General features: G+C 49.7%; 1 protein-coding gene across 5 annotated transcripts in view; it reads left to right on the top strand.

Moving 5' to 3' along the window:
* PLCB2 (phospholipase C beta 2) overlaps positions 1 to 16,817 on the top strand; it is a 56,377-nt gene that overhangs the window by 17,576 nt on the left and 21,984 nt on the right. For all 5 annotated transcript variants that reach the window (XR_008449930.1, XR_008449931.1, XM_054066721.1 and 2 more), the window contains exons 4-13: positions 5,330 to 5,470; positions 5,876 to 5,955; positions 6,545 to 6,598; positions 9,626 to 9,701; positions 10,371 to 10,471; positions 11,119 to 11,285; positions 11,474 to 11,620; positions 12,401 to 12,558; positions 15,893 to 15,975; positions 16,353 to 16,437. Coding sequence is in view for 3 of the 5 variants with exons in the window: in XM_054066721.1 (XP_053922696.1) it covers positions 5,330 to 5,470; positions 5,876 to 5,955; positions 6,545 to 6,598; positions 9,626 to 9,701; positions 10,371 to 10,471; positions 11,119 to 11,285; positions 11,474 to 11,620; positions 12,401 to 12,558; positions 15,893 to 15,975; positions 16,353 to 16,437 (1,092 nt within the window). In the remaining 2 variants the exon portion in view is untranslated. The remainder of the gene's footprint in view (positions 1 to 5,329; positions 5,471 to 5,875; positions 5,956 to 6,544; positions 6,599 to 9,625; positions 9,702 to 10,370; positions 10,472 to 11,118; positions 11,286 to 11,473; positions 11,621 to 12,400; positions 12,559 to 15,892; positions 15,976 to 16,352; positions 16,438 to 16,817) is intronic.

Below are 16,817 nucleotides of genomic sequence, written 5' to 3'. Positions count from 1 at the left end.
AGAGATGGGGCAGAATGAACTTTGGCACATGTTCAAGAGCAATAAAGATAAGGATTAACAGAAACTTTGAACATAAGTGAGACAAGATAAAAAACTATTGAATGCAGTTCAGCCGCGTGCCAGAGCAGATGAAGATGTTATTTACACCACAAGTCTGTGTTTTCCTTTGAGGAACAGGGAACGCAAATGGCCACTCTGATTTGCCCTTCTCTGACGCACCAAGACCCCAGAAAACTGACAGAGGCTGCAGTAATTAGGACCAAAATCCGCAGTGGTTTAGGCCAGACTTTGGGCTGTTGGCTTCATCTGGGGTTTTGTTTAGACATTTCAGTGAGTGCTGGCTTTGAAACATGAAGAATTTGTCTTAAAAACAGAAGTTGCTTATAATTTCTGACTGCCTGCCATGATCATAGAGCGGTTTCATCCTCCATATGCGTTTTGTTACTGGATCCAGAGATACAGATTCTGAACCGAACGTGTACAAAGCAGAAAGTTGCACAGAGGATTTGCCTGCCTGGCAGAGGAGGGCCTGGGGGTGTTGGTCAACAGCAGCTGAACATGAGCCAGCAATGGCCGAGGTGGCCAAGAAGGCCAATGACATCTTGGCTTGGATCAGCCATGGGAAGGTAGCAGGAGCAGGGAAGGGATTGTGCCCCTGGACTCAGTGCTGGTGAGGCCACGCCTTGAATCCTGGGTTCAGTTTTGGGCCCCTCACTCCAAGAAGGACATTGAGGGGCTGGAGCGCGTCTGGAGGAGGGAACAGAGCTGGGGAAGGGGCTGGAAAACAAAGGTTATGTGAGGCAGCTGTGGGACCTGGAGCTGTTTAGTCTGGAGAAGAGGAGGCTGAGGGGAGATTCCTCCTGGAAAGGAGGTTGTGGGGAGGTGGGTGTTGGCTTTTCCTGAGTCACAGGTGGTAGGATGAGAGGAAACAACATCAAGCTACAACAAGATGGGTTTAGATTGGATATCAGGAAACATCTCTTCAATGAAAATGCTTCTTGGGCACTGGCAGAGGCTGTGGTGGTAGAGTCCCCATCCTTAGAGGAGTTTAAACGCCGAGCAGATGAGGTGCTCAGGGGTGTGGGTTAGTAGAGGACAGGGATGGTTTGACTATAATCTCAAGGGTGTTTTCCAACCAAATGATTCTGTGATTTTATTTCCCATGTTGTATTTGGAGATGATGAAGCAGGAATGGGTGGCGTTTAGGGACCAGCAGTGCAGGGAGCATTTCTGTTGCGGTCTGGGCTGAGCCGTGGGCTGTGAACACACTGTGGGTGGGTGGTCGGTCAGTCGTGCTGCTGCATCGTCGGGGGAGGCAACAGCCCTGGGTCTGGAGCATCCTTTGTCATCTCAACAACTGACCCGAGCAGTGGGGAGCGAGCCAGTGCCTGATGCTTAGGTAAGGATTAAACAGCGACCCCAAGACCTGTATGGAGACAAACTGAGATGCATGCATGAGAGAACAGCAGGAGGAAGGCTATGGCTTGCAAATAGTGGAGCAGGGGCCAAGCAAGGGACGAGTCGCAACGGAATAGTAGCCTTTTACCATGCTGGGCCCTTTTCCTGCCTCGCCCATCTTTCCACAGTGGGAACCTTAGCCCACAGGGACAGAAGTTACAGAGGCTGCACAGGCTGCATCTCTCCATTGCAGTCTGTCCCTGCTCAATTTCAGAATGCTGTGAGTTATTTTGTGCCGTGTGCATGAATCTGCGTGCTGCTGCATTTCCCGCTTCCTTTAGATAAGGCGGCAGTGACAGCTGAGAGTGCTTCATCCGTGGCGGTTTTCTCTGCCAGTCTGGCTGAGTTGCCTGGCATGGAGACAGGGTGGCCCCACAGTGAGACCTTCCCCAGCCTTCCCCACCCACAGGTCCCACCACCGAATCCCGCGATGGAGCAGCATGAGTGGTGCTCCTTTTGTCTTCTGGCAATCAAACACGGCCTTCCTTCTCCAAAGAAGGCTCATTGTCAAATCCTGTCTTCTCATACCACCAGTGCTGTCTCACATAGTGCGTTTTGTGAAGATACAGAATTGTCAGTGCCATGAGTGCAAATCCCGGCAATCACTGGCCTATATCCCAGTTGGAGGCTGGTCACAAGTGGTGTCCTCTAGTCTCAGCGTTGGGTCCACTTCTCTTCAGTGTCTTTATCGATGGTCTGGACGAGGGGATTGAGTGCACCCTCAGTAAGCTTGCGGATGACACTAAGCTGGGCAGGACTGTGGATCTGCTTGAGGATATGGGGGCTCTGCAGAGGGATCTGGACAGGCTGGATCCATGGGCCAAGGCTCTACAGAGGGATCTGGACAGGCTGGAACCATGGGTCAAGGCTTTGCAGAGTGAGGTGGGTACTGGTCTCTTCTCCCAAGTGACAAGTGATGGGACAAGAGTAAATGGCCTCAAGTTTTGCAAGGGCAGTTCAGATTGGACATTTGAAAAAATTTTGTCATGGAAACAGTTCTTGGGCCCTGGCAGAGGCTGCCCAGGGAGGTGGTGGCGTCCCCGTCCCTGGAGGGGTTCAAAAGCTGGGCAGGCGAGGTGCTCAGGGATCTGATTTAGTAGTGGACAGGGACGCTTGGACTCAATGATCTCAAAGGTCTTTCCCAACCAAATGTTTCTATAGCGCAAGGAAAACAGACTGTCTCTGGCTCTTTGTTTATATTTGCATGAGAATTTGCTTCTCTCCAGACTATGAATCTGGTTTGTACAGATGAGGATTTTAGGGAAATGAGGAGGGGGGGAAAGTGAAATGAAAGCCGAATCTGTATTTCAGCTGCTCTGCCAGTGACATGGTTTCTGTTTGCTCACTGTTTTCAGTTTTTCCAAGTGGATTTGCTAAGATTTGCATGGCTGGTATGGTTCTCCTCTTCTCACACAGCAATTCCTATTTTTCCTTCAAGGTCACCTTCACCGAGACACATGATTACATGGTGAAGCTGCTAAAGGTGATTATGTGGCTTCAAGGTGCTAAAGGAACAGATGATGAAGGTGCCACGGGAGCAGGTTCTGTGCCCTTGGACACAGTTCCTGGTCCTCTCTGACCATCTTCATTCTGGGTTAGGCCTCCATCCCTCCCCGAGTTGGAGGTCTTTCCCACCTAAAGACAGCAAGACAAAGTCAGCGAGTAACTCGCTTGAGGCCAGGCAGGAATTCAGTCTGGGAAAATGTGACCCAGTTTAGATCCTGAATGTGACCATCGTTAGGAGGAGTCGTAAGTTAATGCTGATAGAGAGCCTGGCATTGAGGTTTGAAGCTGAAAGAGGGGGGATGGAGATGAGATCTTAGGCAGAAATGTTTTGCTGAGAGGGTGGGGAGGCCCTGGCCCAGGTTGCCCAGAGCAGTGGTGGCTGAGAGACCTTAGAGCAGCTTCCAGGACTGAAAGGAGCTCCAGGAGAGTTGGGAAGGGGCTCTTGTTCAGGGAGGACAAGGATAGGACAACGGAGACAGTTTTGAGCTGAAAGAGGGGAGATTGAGATGAGATCTTGCAAAGAAATGTTTTGCTGTGAGGGTGGGGAGGTCCTGGCCCAGGCTGCCCAGAGCAGTGGTGGCTGCCCCATCCCTGGAGGTGTTGAAGGCCAGGTTGGATGGGGCTTGGAGCCCCTGATCCAGTGGGAGGTGTGCCTGCCCATGACAGGAGTGTTGGAACTGGCTGGGCTTTGAGGTCCCTTCCAACACAAACCATTCTGTGACTCTATGATTAAAAAACAGTACAGACTAAGGAAACCGTGACCAACAGCTTCTGAGAGGGCAATCAGCTATTGTGTGTGTCTGGTTTGTCTGGGAGCACCATGAGATAAAGGCAAAAGCTCTGGTGCAGCTCACGAGGGATGTGGTAGGAACAGAAAGCTCTGCTGGAGAGCCAAGCCGCAGCAGCTCGCAGAAGGAAGGGCTGGGAGGAGCCGGCTTGTGACAAATACAGGAAATGAGTTCAGCACAAACCACAAGTTCTCTATTGTCTTTGCTTCATCTGATGCTCAGCGCTAGAGGTAAGGAAGCTGAACAATCGCCAGCAGGTTTGCAAGGTGAAGTTAAATTTAAGTTAAAGTCCTAATGCTTTGCCACTTGTCATGAAAAGCAAAAGTGTGGGTGCTGCTTACTGCTGGAAAGGAGAATTGCTCACAAAGCGCAAATGAGGCATTTTAACAATTTCCTAGCTATTGGAAAATAGGCAAATCTTCTGGCCAGCCGACTGCTTTCTTGCTTCTTTCCCTCCAGATCCTCTTGGACTACAGAGTCCAAGAGTCCCTATTACGAAGTGACAGCAGTCAGAAGGTCCGGAGTCATTAATCTAGCCCATCCTGTTTTTCCTAAAGATCCTTGTTGGCTACAGATGTGTCAAAATAGCAAATGCTCCTGAAATCTGGAAAAATACAGTGGAAAAAATTCTGCAAAGTTCTTTAGAAATTCTTTGTGTGGCTCTACGTGGGAGCTGGTGCAGGTACATCAAAATGACTGATGCTGAGCTGGTTTGGAGTTTCTGCTGGTCCAGCTCAAAGGTAAAGAGAAAGTTCCGTGGTGGGAATGGAATTGCTTCATAGGAATCACAATGTGATGCAGGCAGGTAGCTGCATTCTGGAGTTCTCAGCACAGGAAGGACATGGAGCTGTTGGAGTCCAGAGGAGGCCACAGAGGTGATCCGAGGGCTGGAGCACCTCCTGTACGAGGCCAGGCTTGAGAGAGTTTGGGTTGTTCAGCCTGGAGAAGAGAAGGCTCTGGTGAGACCTTAGAGCAACTTCCATGACTGAATGGGGCTCCAGGAAAGCTGGGGAGGGGCTTTCGATCAGGGAGGGCAGGGACAGGATGAGGGGAGTGGTTTGGAGCTGAAAGACTGGAGATGGAGATGTGATAGTAGGCAGAAATGTTTTGCTGTGAGAGTGCGGAGGCCGTGGCCCAGGTTGCCCAGAGCAGTGGTGGCTGCTCCATCCCTGGAGGTGTTGAAGGCCAGGTTGGATAGGGCTTGGAGCCCCTGATCCAGTGGGAGGTGTCCCTGCCCATGGCAGGGGGCGGGACTGAATGGGCTTTGAGGTCCCTTCCAACCCAAACCATTCCATGATTCTATGATTGTCTGCAAGCTCAGGCTGAAGTTTCAGAGGAATTTATTTAAGAGCTGTCTCTAGCTTTGACTTTTTCAGACCAAACCAGCATCTTTGTGCAGGGATGTCAGCCACAAGGTCTGTGCCATGGAGGATCCAGGTAATGCAGGCTCCAGAATAAAGACGAATAAGAAGGAAAGCCAAGGAGAGGAAGATCACATTGAACAACTTTACAACCCTTGTAAAGCTTGCTGTGAATTTGTGTCAAAGTTTGCAATGGATCTTGTGTTTGTTTTGCAGTGCCAGAAGCTCCGAGAGGTTTTTAACTTGGATTACCCTCACAGCACCTTCCTGCTTAAGACACTGACTATTGTATCCGGCCCTGACATGGTGGACCTCACTTTCCATAACTTCGTGTCCTACAAGGAGAACGTTGGCAAGGTATTTGGATCCTGAGGACAAGGAAGTGCTGGGAAGCACTGGAGGTTTAAGCGGGGAGCAAGAAAGGAGAGGGAAAGGCAGGGAACTGAACCCTGCCAAGGTTATAAACAAGCAGATTTGTGTTCCTCTGAGGTGTGGTACCTCTATGGTTCTAGAAATTTCTGCCTTGACTGGAGAAGGGCGAGGGGAAGAAATTGAGTATTGTCCTTCCTGTGCTTTGTGTGGATAAAGAGACAACTGGGAAGGCTCAGTGTGGAAGTCTTTGCTGCTGGAACACGTAGGCAGTGGGAAGGTGAAAGAGCCAAGCCCAGGGTCCATGCCCTTTCTGTGTTTGTTGGGATGTTCTTCTTGGTGTAATTGCATAATGCCCGTCTGCCTCTAAACTGCATGTGTGTTTGTTCCCAGAGCTGGGCTGAGGATATCATGGCCATCGTTCGGAATCCCCTCACCTACAATGCTTCTCGGTACACCTTCCTGGAGAAAATGTAAGGGACTTCTGCCAAACCTTGTTCTTGGAGATGTTTGTGCACTGCCCTTTCTGTCTGTGTGAGAAGGGAGACTATTTTGTGTCCAGGTCCTTTGGCAGCCTCCAAAACAAGTCCTGTGCCAGCTTGGGAGGCCCGGGCAACAGTTTGGGGTTGGCAGTTGGCCTGTGTGTCCAAAATGAGTCCTGCATAAGCTCAGGAGCCCTGGGGCACAGGTTGGAGTTGGCAGTTAGTCCATGTGTTTCGTGAGGGCTGAGAGGCACAGAAGTGGTATCAGAGAAACTGAAATGCTGAGCCTCAAATGTGTCTCCCATCATCACATCCTGGGATTGCTGAGGAACACTGGATAATAGGAGATACCATCATCTCATCTCTGTCTCTTGTTTCAGAGGCATTTTTCTGATATCTAAGCTCTCATAACTTGCCTGTTTCTCCTTCCCAAGGAAGATGTTCTGTCTGAGGTGAAGCAGATGGGTCTCTAGGACTCTGAATTTCTGCTCTTAAATTGTTTTCCCAATTGCGTATGTTTTCTTTCTCCTTCATTAACAGGACCTCTAACGTATTTTCATAATCTTGGTTTTCTTCACAGCCTGGTGAAGCTGAAGATGCAGCTTAATGCAGAGGGGAAGATTCCTGTCAGGAAGTGAGTATGGATGTTTGTGTTATTGTGTGTTCAGTGAGACGAAAGGCAGAGCAGCCAGAGCGGGGATGTTTGCAAAAGAACTTCAGCTGCCAGCTCTTTCTGCATCTAAGAGGTACAGGTCATTCCATCTGGATCCAGACTGTGAAAGGACTCCTAGGTCCCCCGCAAGCAATGATTTTGGGACATAGAACCACAGAAAGGGTTGGGATGGAAGGAACCTCACAGCCCATCTAGTTCCACCCCCTGCCATGGGCAGGGACACCTCCCACTGGATCAGGGGCTCCAAGCCCCATCCAACCTGGCCTTCAACACCTCCAGGGATGGTGCAGCCACCACTGCTCTGGGCAACCTGGGCCAGGGCTTCCCCACTCTCACAGTGAAGAATTTCTTCCGAATGTCTCATCTAAATCTCCCCCCTTCCATTTTAAAGCCATTCCCCCTTGCCCCATTGCTACCACCATTAATGCTGCTTCAAGGGCAGAAGAGTGAGATTTGCCCCTCGCTGTCCCCAGGGCTGGCTTTGTGCAGCAAGGCAGGACCGCCAGCAGAATGAGCCAAGGCAGCTTTGCCAAAGCCAGGGCGATGCGTTACCTCTCTCCTGCACTGCATGGCATAGATTGAGAATTTACGGTGTGCCACGCGGTGTCTTACCTAGTAAAACCTTTCCCTGGCTCCTCCACGTTGATTTAACTCATAGCGTGACAAAAGCCTGCACTGCCACATCCAGTTCTCTTTTGGGTGCACAAATGATCTGTTGTTTTGAGAAGAAGGACCCACAGCGAGTGTCTTTGTGGGTGTTCACTGGCAGTTTTGACCCACTCTGCTGTGTTAGAGCATTGTGAGAGGCAAGCACTAATCACCTGCAATAAATACGCTACCCACAGTGCGTTAAAATGTGTAATGATTCCAGATTAAGTCTGTGCTGGCTAATGGGCTCCTGCCTGGGTGATTGTTACTCAACGATAAACACTTTCTGTTGTTTGTTTTTGAAGCCACCAACTGGCAGAGTTTCGTTCTGTCAGGAGCCAGCGTATTCATCAGAGGGCTTTTAAAAATGTATGGGTCTTTAATGAATGACTCGCACTAGGGAAGAGTTCATGAAGTGAGCTTTAAAATGCGAGCAAGGAAAGAGAGAAAGTAGCTTATTCCTCTGAAATAGGGTAGAAACAATACCTGGAACAGCCTGTACCTATTGTCAGGGGTAAAAGTGCTTGGCTGTGTATAGCGATAAACTATTGCAGCGTCCTGATGATTCGAGGGCTGGAGCACCTCCCATATAAGGCCAGGCTGAGAGGGTTGGGGTTGTTCAACCTGGAGAGGGCTGCAGGGAGACCTTGAGCAGCTTCCAGGACTGAAAGGGGCTCCAGGAAAGCTGGGGAGGGGCTCTGGATCAGGGAGTGCAGGGATGGGATGAGGGGAATGGGGTTCAGCTGAAAGAGGAGAGATGGAGATGTGATCTTAGGCAGAAATGCTTTGCTGTGAGGGTGGGGAGGCCCTGGCCCAGGTTGCCCAGAGCAGTGGTGACTGCCCTATCCCTGGAGGTGTTGAAGGCCAGGTTGGATGGGGCTTGGAACCCCTGATCCAGTGGGAGGTGTGCCTGCCCATAGCAGGGGGTGGGACTGGCTGGGCTTTGAGGTTCCTTCCAACCCAAACCATTCTGTGATTCAGTGTCTCCAGGTGCAGGAATATGTAAGGCTTTCAAAACTGCATCTGAATTCTCCTGAAAAATACCCCAAGCCTCTGCCTTTCTCTTTCAACATTTAAGTCTCTTTTGACTCCTAACAATGGGGCTGTGTTTTTTGCCTTGCAAAGGGCAGCGCAGGAAGCAGTGTGCAAGTTTGCATAAGCTGCAGCTCCCACTGAGTGCTCTCCTCCTGTCAACACACTTGGCACTTTTTGTTCTCCCCTGGCTGTGAGCACCTGTGATGTCAGGAGCAAAATAGAGCTGACATCTAAATTTATCTGCAGAGGAGACCTCAGTGTTGTTAACTGAGATGTTCTGAAGGCAGGGAGAGTACAGTTATTGTTACTGTTCCACAGTGCAGCACAGAGGTAGAGGCTTGGCCAAGCAGATGCTGCCTGGCAGCTAAGACCTGGCTTTCTAAATCCGTCTGCAGGAAAGCTGGGAAGAGGATCCTGATCAGGGATTGCAGGGATGGGACGAAGGGAATGGGTTTCAGCTGAAAGAGAGGAGATTGAGATGAGATCTTAGGGAGAAATGTTTTGCTGTGAGGGTGGGGAGGCCCTGGTCCGGGTTGCCCAGAGTGGCGGTGGCTGCCCTGTCCCTGAAGAGGTTCAAGGCCAGGCTTGGAGCCCCTGATCCAGTGGGAGGTGTCGCTGCCCATGGTAGGGGGTGGAACTGGATGGGCTTTGACGTCCCTCCCAACCCATTCTATGATTCCATGAAATCGGAGGTGAACTTGGTTCCTGCAGAAGCACTTTTGTGCTTCCATCATGTGGTGTACCCTCTTCTTTCCCTGTGTAATCAGTTGTTCTTTTAATTGATGGAAAACCTTTGGTTCCAGAAATTTTTGCCTTCTTTCAAAGCAGCAAACGTGCACAATGTTTCTTTGCTTTTTTATAAAGTTGTCTTGACTACAAAGTCATTCCTGGCTGATGCCAGGTACCACCTAGGATGGTGTCTCCTGGAGGGAAGTGTCCTGTGGAATGTGTGGCACGACGCCTCCCACCAGAGCAGCTCCAGGATGGCAGGGGAAGGGCAGTGATGAGGGACTGTGGTTTAGTGACAGGGCTCTTACAGAGTCCAGAGCAGAAATAGAGAACTTCTGTATTAAGGCAGCAGCCAAAAAATCCACTGCAGGTTTGTAAGGCTTGGTGGATCAGTTACTCCCTTGGAGAAATGCTGCCTTTCTTCTCTGGTTCATGTTTAGTTTTCTTGCCCATCTCCTTTGCTGCGCAGTTAGAGTGTCCTGCACTCCAGCCACAGCTCCCTGCCACCCAGCGCCAGGCTTTCTGACCTCACTTCTGTTCTACTGCGGTGATTTCTTTTTTCCCCTCTCTGGTCAGTATTTTTCAGATGTTTCCTGCGGACAGGAAGAGGGTGGAAGCAGCATTAAGCGCTTGTCATCTTCCCAAGGGCAAGGTGAGTGGTTTGTTAGGTAGCCAAAGGTCCTGCGGGTTTGGGGGTCATCTTTTTGCCTGCCCTGACTGTGATGCCTATGGCTATGAAAAGCTCATCAGCCCAGATGCTCTCTGTCACTATGAGACCTTGTCCTTGCCTCTGGTTGCTGTGCCTCAGCTGCAGGCCTGCTAGGGTCAGGTCTCACTAACAGTATTGCAGCAACGCTTGCAACTGCATCGTTTGTGCTGTGTTCCCTTCTACCTGTTCCCCTGTGTGCTCTTTGAAGGAGCAGATCTGAGGGTGAATCTTGGTGCTTCTACCAACCCGCAGAGGACAGTCTAGGCCTCTGGCATCTCCTACCACTGGGTCAGGCCTTAGAATAGAATCACAGAGTTGTTAAGGTTGGAAAAGCCCTCTAAGATCATCCAGTCCAACCGCCAGCCCAATCCCACTGTGCCTTAGCTTTATGCATCACACAAGTGGCACTAAGGGATGGCTCAAATAACTCTCCGTTCTGTCCCAGGGCTTTGTGGTGCCTCTCCGCTCCATCTGTTCTTTCCTAAACACCTTGCCAGATGCTCCAGTTGCTTTCTTGCATTGTCACAACCAAGTGCTGGACTGTGGGTGTTAATGGAGAGGTCCAAGCACTCATGGGTCTGTGATACCGATGTGTCTTTGTTCCTTTTGCAGAACGATGCCATCAACCCTGAGGACTTCCCCGAGACTGTCTATAAAACCTTCCTCATGAATCTGTGCCCACGGCCTGAGATTGATGAGATTTTCACGTCGCAGTAAGTTTCCCTTAAGCCACAGCAGGGAACAGCATCTCTTGTCGGAAAAGACAAGCAAAAATGAGGGGCGAGGGGGTTTAATGCAATGCAGCTTGTCTGGTCTCAGGCCTAAGAGGGGCAGATACCCAGGTCACAAAGCAGTGTCCATGCACTCAGTGCTTTTACTCACAGCCTGGATAAGAAGGATGAGGCCTCAGCTGTCACCATCAGAGGACCTGATTCCAGGTCAACACTAGATCGTGCTGATGTGATCCTGCTTGTGGTTGGCCCCAAACACGGCCATCCGCAGCGTGAGAACCACAGATCTTCACAAACAACCAGTGACTGATTCTGACTTTTCAAGTGGACTGGATTTCATGGGGCAAGCAAGTTGGTGTGCTCTGAAGTTCAGGTCCCTTTAGAGTTCAAGTCAGAGTCTCTAAATATGCTTTGTGCTCAGTACAACCTCTTCACAGTATTGGGTTATCGAAGAGGAAGGAAGGCCGTAGTAGGAACATGATTTACAGGAAGACATGTAGACAAACTAGAAAGTTGTGGGCCCAGAGATGCCTGCCGCTGATCCGAGGAAGGACCAGCCTCTCTGTGTGAGGTTTTCTGAGTCACACCCAGGCATCATCTCTGCTCCTCTTGTTGTTCTCTCACTGCAGCCATTTAAAAGCAAAGCCCTACATGACCAAAGAGCACTTGGCAAAGTTCATCAACAAGAAGCAGCGAGACTCTCGCCTCAATGACATCCTCTTCCCACCAGCCAAACCCGAGCAGGTGCAGAGCCTGATAGAGAAGTATGAGCCCAGCGGGATCAACATCCAGAGAGGTGAGTCATATTCAGGCCCAAAGCCTCGCTGTAGAGGCCATATGAGAATGGCAGAGGATCTCGTGCCTTCTGCTGCCCTGACTTTCCCGAGGGAGCAACCAGAGGGATTCTTGCAGGTCTTGGTGTTGCAATGGAGGTGCCAGAGCCATTTTGTTTCAGTCCTGTGAGCAGCTTTGTTCTCCATGCAGGGCAGTTGTCTCCAGAGGGGATGGTCTGGTTCCTGTGTGGCCCTGAGAACAACGTGATAGCACTGGACAAATTACTGCTGTATCAGGACATGACCCAGCCGCTCTCACACTACTTCATCAATTCATCACACAACACCTATTTAACAGGTACGAGGCCATTCCAGAGGCTGCCTCAACCCCGACACATGCGTGCCACATATGAGGGGCAATTAATTGGGCAGATGTATCTGCCCTGAATCGTAGAATCATAGAATTGTTAAGGTTGGAAGAGCCCTCTCAGTTCATCCTGTCCAACTGTCAGCCCAACTCCACTGTGCTGACCAAACCATGTCCCCAAGCACCTCAGCCACACATTTTTTGGATCCCTTCAGGGATGAGATGCCACCACCGCCCTGGGCAGTCGCTGCCAGGGTTTCACCACTCTGTCAGTAAAGAAATCTTTCCTAATATCCCATCTAAATCTCCCCTGACACAACTTGCGGCCATTTCCTTTTGTCTCATCACTTGTTACTTGGTTGAAGAGACCAGGACCCACCTCACCACAACCTCCTTTCTGGTCGCTGCAGAGAGCAATGAGGTCTCCCCTCAGCCTCCTCTTCTCCAGACTAAACAGTCCCAGGCCCCTCAGCTGCTCCCAGAACCCCTGTTCTCCAGCCCCTTTCCCAGCTCTGTTCCCTTCTGCAGACACGCTCCAGCCCCTCAGTGTCCTTCTTGGACTGAGGGGCCCAAAACTGAACCCAGGATTCGAGGTGTGGCCTCACCAGTGCCGAGTCCAGGGGGATGATCCCTTCCCTACCCAGCGGGGCTTGGCACTTAAATGCTGTGTAAGAAGAAGAAAAGTCACTCTGTAATCTACACCATCCTAAACTCCAGTTTGTGCAGTGAATGTCCCACATGAGTAGCTAATGCCAAGCCTCTTCCCTCCAGCCGGGCAGTTCTCCGGTATCTCGTCTCCTGAAATGTATCGCCAGACGCTGCTGGCCGGCTGCCGCTGTGTGGAGCTGGATTGCTGGAAAGGCCGTCCCCCAGATGAGGAGCCCATCATCACTCACGGGTTCACCATGACCACTGAGATCCTCTTCAAGGTGCGGAAGAAGTTTGCTTTCCACTGCTTGGTTTTAGACTGGTTGAGGCGGCTGAGGAAACTGTGAGATGGATGGGCCGAGGGCAAAGTGTTGGAGAGGAAAAGATCAATGAGAAGGTGACGGGTTAATGAAAGTGCAGACAGAATGAAAAACAATCAAATAGGTTGGAGTTTGTGTACATTTTTGGAGCAGGAGGACCAGAAAAGCTGGATGGAGATGGATGGTTGAGAGAACTGCAGGCAGTCAAGTGGAAGCAGTGGAGAGATGGTTGAGTAGATGTGCCTGCACACACAGTGCTGAGTAGCAGGATGGTTGTACAGATGGATGGTGGATTTATGGATGGATCATAGAATCCTAGAATGGTGTGGGTTGGAAGGAACCTTTACAGGTCTTGTTATCCAACTGCCCTGCAGGAGCAAGGACACCTCCCACTGGATCAGGTTACTCAGAGCCCCATCCAACTTGGCCTTGAACACCTCCAGGGGTGAGGCAGCTGCTGCCTCTGTGGGCAACCTGGGACAGGGCCTCCCCACCCTCAGTATGAAAAATTCTTCATAAGATCTAGTTTAAGTCTCTCCTCTTTTAGTTTAAAACCATTCCTCAACGTATTGTTGCAGGCCCTGCTAAAAGGCTTTTCTCCGTCTTCTTTATCAGCCCTTTTTATATATTGAAAGGCGGTAATAAGATCTCCTCAGAGTCTTCTCTTCTGTATGCAGAACAACTCCAACTTGGATGCATGTCAGAGAAGCAAATAGGATGGCTTTTAGAAAGCAAATGGTCAAGATGTATTTATCTTCTCCCTGCTCTGCGGCAGGTTTCAGGCTTAGAGCCTCGTATAGTGGCGATTTGGAGGAATAGGTTTTAATTACTTCCTAATTCCATGAGCATGTGGACTGCATTCAGTGGAGCAACGGCTGTGCAGCACACTGGGCAGATGGCTTCCCTGAAGGTTTAGCTCCCAGGCTCCTGAAGCAAAGCCTGCTTCTCCCTGGGAAACGTAGGGTATTTAACCACAGAGGTTCCAAAGAACTTGTAGGTTAAAAATCAGTGCAACACAGTTATTCTTTCTGCACTCCTTTACAGAGCTGCTGCCCACAGGCAGAGGCACTTTGAAAGCTCTTCGTAGAATCATAAAATCGTCTCGTTGGAAACAAACTTTGAGACAGAGTCCAGCTGTCCCTGTCCACTCCTAAAACAGACCCCTGACCACCTCGTCTGACCAGCTTTTGAACTCCTCCAGGTCTGGGGACTCTACCACCTCCCTGAGCAGCCTCTGCCAGGTCCTGAGAACCCTTTCTGTGAAGAAATGTTTCCTGATGTCCAATCTAAGCCTACCCTGGTGCAACTTGAGGCCATTTCCTCTCATCCCATCCCTCGTTACTTGTTTGAAGAGCCCAGCACCCACCTCACCACAACCTCCTTTCAGGCAGTTGTAGACAGTGACGAGGTCTCCCCTCAGCCTCCTCTTATCCAGACTAAACAGCCCCAGGTCCTTCAGCCGCCTCTCATAATCCTTGTGCTCCAGCCCCTTTCCCAGCTCTGTTCCCTTCTGCAGACACGCTCCAGCCCCTCAGTGTCCTTCTTGGACTGAGGGGCCCAAAACTGAACCCAGGATTCGAGGTGTGACCTCACCAGCGCCAAGTCCAGGGGCACAATCTCTTCCCTGCTCCTGCTGACTGTTATCTTTCTCACACAGGTCAGGATGCCGTTGGCCTTCTTGGCCACCTGGGCTACTGCTGGCTCTGTTTTAAAGTTGTTTATTCTGCTTTAAAGTTATTTGTTTTGCTTTAAAGCTATTTATTCTGCTTTTTAAAGTTATTTATTCTTATTCCCTATCTTTTCCCCAGTTCCCACACTTCACTATTACTAAAAATTTTAAGGAGGGGGGGAACCAGTCATTCAGGTCAGCGGGATCAGTTGTGTTGGGAGTCAGTAATTTCCTTAACCCCGGAGCACCACTGCTGTTTTTTGCCCAGAGGTTCGCTATGATGGGAGAAATAACAACAGCTGGGTGAAAGCTGAGTAATTGCAGAGTTCTGCTCAAGCATGGGTCCCCACCTCGAGGAAATTATAAGCTGCTAACGCAGCATGTGCCCAGGTTTTAGCTTTACATGACGTGGAGATCTTTCCCTGCACGCCTCCCTCCCTTTTCTACCATTTTAGTAGCTTTTCTTTAGCTTCTCCTCCTCTGAACCTCGCAGGTAGCTGCAATACGAAGTCCAAGTGGTCCACAAACCAGGATTTTGGGGGAATAAAGGACTGTAATTGCGAAGGAACAACTAACCTTTCTTTCCTGTGTCAATTAGCAGCACAAAACAGAAAATAGAAGGAAACTTGTGGCAGATTAGTAGGGGCTTGGAAAAAATATGATTCTTTCTCTTACACTGTTAATGTTGAGAACGTTTCCATGGCATTTGCATTTGAAATGTCAGCGCTGCTGGTTACTGAACGTTCCAGTTTCTCTGCTGCTAGAGAGAGGGATTTTAGAAGCAGGTGAAATGATAGAAAATTGGACAGGTTCAGAGGTAAGAATAAATAGATATTTAATATAAATATTAAAGCAGTTTAATCTGGCGCTGCACACACCTTTCTCTCCCAATCCAAGGCGTATTTGGCAGTGCTTTGCCTCTCTAATAGGCACTTCCATGTTCATTTATGTGTACACTGAACTATGAAATACTCATTGTCTTGCACTTTTGGCTTCATTTTTTATGCAAGCTGTTGAGTTTAGCTGCAGGTTGTGTTCTCTGGGGCTGGAATCCAGGTGGGTATGAATGATGACACTTCTCACCTCCTTACTGGGAGAAGATCAGTTATGTTTCTCAATTTAGCACCGTCCCAGCCAATTTCAGCAGCCAAAAGCTGAGCACTTGGGCTCCCAGGTACTTTTTAGCCACATAAATAGGAGAGAGTGAAATATGTAGTTAAAAACCGCCATAAAGTTACAACCATAAATAAGGTTCCACAGTGGCATCCCAAGATATCTTAGGATTTTCTTTCAGAAAACGAAGTTACTGAGGTGAGCCTTGGCTGAAGTTAGAAAACTGACTCTAATTTAGCTCAAACCACAATGTTACATTAAAGAGAAGCTCCTGGCAGTGATTGGTTTGGAGTCTGCTCAGCGGGAGATCAGCTGCATGGCGCAAATCAATGAGCGTAATCATAGAATCATGGAATAGTTTGGGTTGGAAGGGACCTCAAAGCCCATCCAGTTCCATGGGCAGGGACACCTCCCATTGGATCAGAGGCTCCAAGCCCCATCCAATCTGGCTTTGAACGGTTGGGTATCAGTGGTCTTTTCTGGTCTTTTCTCTGACCCTTGTCTCTCGTTTAGGATGCCATTGAGGCCATCGCAGAAAGTGCTTTTAAAACATCTCTCTACCCTGTCATCCTGTCCTTCGAGAACCATGTGGACTCGTGAGTATCTGGGGATTGGGAGAACGGTGTTTGCTGCCCAGAGCAGCAAGTACACAGGCAGGGGCTGCTGGGTTTCAATGCCCGAGTTGAAACGAAACACCGATTGACAGTTTGGAAGCAATTGGTAGTGGGTCAGAGCTGAACGGTGAGCCATCAGCTGCAGAGGGAGAGCGGACACATCTGTGCAGCCTTTTAGCTCAGGATAGGAAAGTGTGAGTAGATTGGAATAGGCCTGGGGAAGGATTTCAAGATGTACATAGTTGTCTGGTGAAGGAGAGATGGTTTTCTGGGTAGAGTGCGTGGATCTCAAGATGGTTGTTCATGCTAAACTCTGGACTTGGACATGAGTTTTCCTGCTCGATCTCTTTGTTCTCTAGGCCCAAGCAGCAGGCGAAGATGGCTGAGTACTGCCGAACCATCTTTGGAGATATGCTGCTGACAGAGCCGCTGGAGAAGTACCCGGTGAGTGGAATCTGGGGAAGGAGGCTAGTGCAGAGGATTTTCTGGGATAAAACATCTCCTGGTGCTGAGAGGGGGCACCACAGATACAAGGGTAGTGAGAGAGAAGGCAATACATGGACAAATAAGCCCGATTCATAGGGGTGAGCACCATGGCACGTGGATGGAAGAGGAATCAGAGAGGTTTTCCTAACACTTTCCTGATTCTGTTCTAATTTAATGCTCTGGGAATTTAGTGACTTTGGGAACTGAGCTCTCGGTGACCAATCCACACCGGTTGTACCAGTGAGGGATGGTGTATTTTGGTACACGGTGCTGTTTCAGATCCGTCTGCCAGCTCCTGCTTTGGAAAGAAACAGGAACAAGGGCTTAGTAGCAACTCA

The sequence above is a fragment of the Cuculus canorus genome, chromosome 5 (assembly GCF_017976375.1).
Source record: "Cuculus canorus isolate bCucCan1 chromosome 5, bCucCan1.pri, whole genome shotgun sequence".
Lineage (NCBI taxonomy): Eukaryota > Metazoa > Chordata > Aves > Cuculiformes > Cuculidae > Cuculus > Cuculus canorus.
The sequence above is the reverse complement of the archived record's forward strand: the minus strand, read 5'-3'. Positions and strand labels throughout refer to the sequence as shown.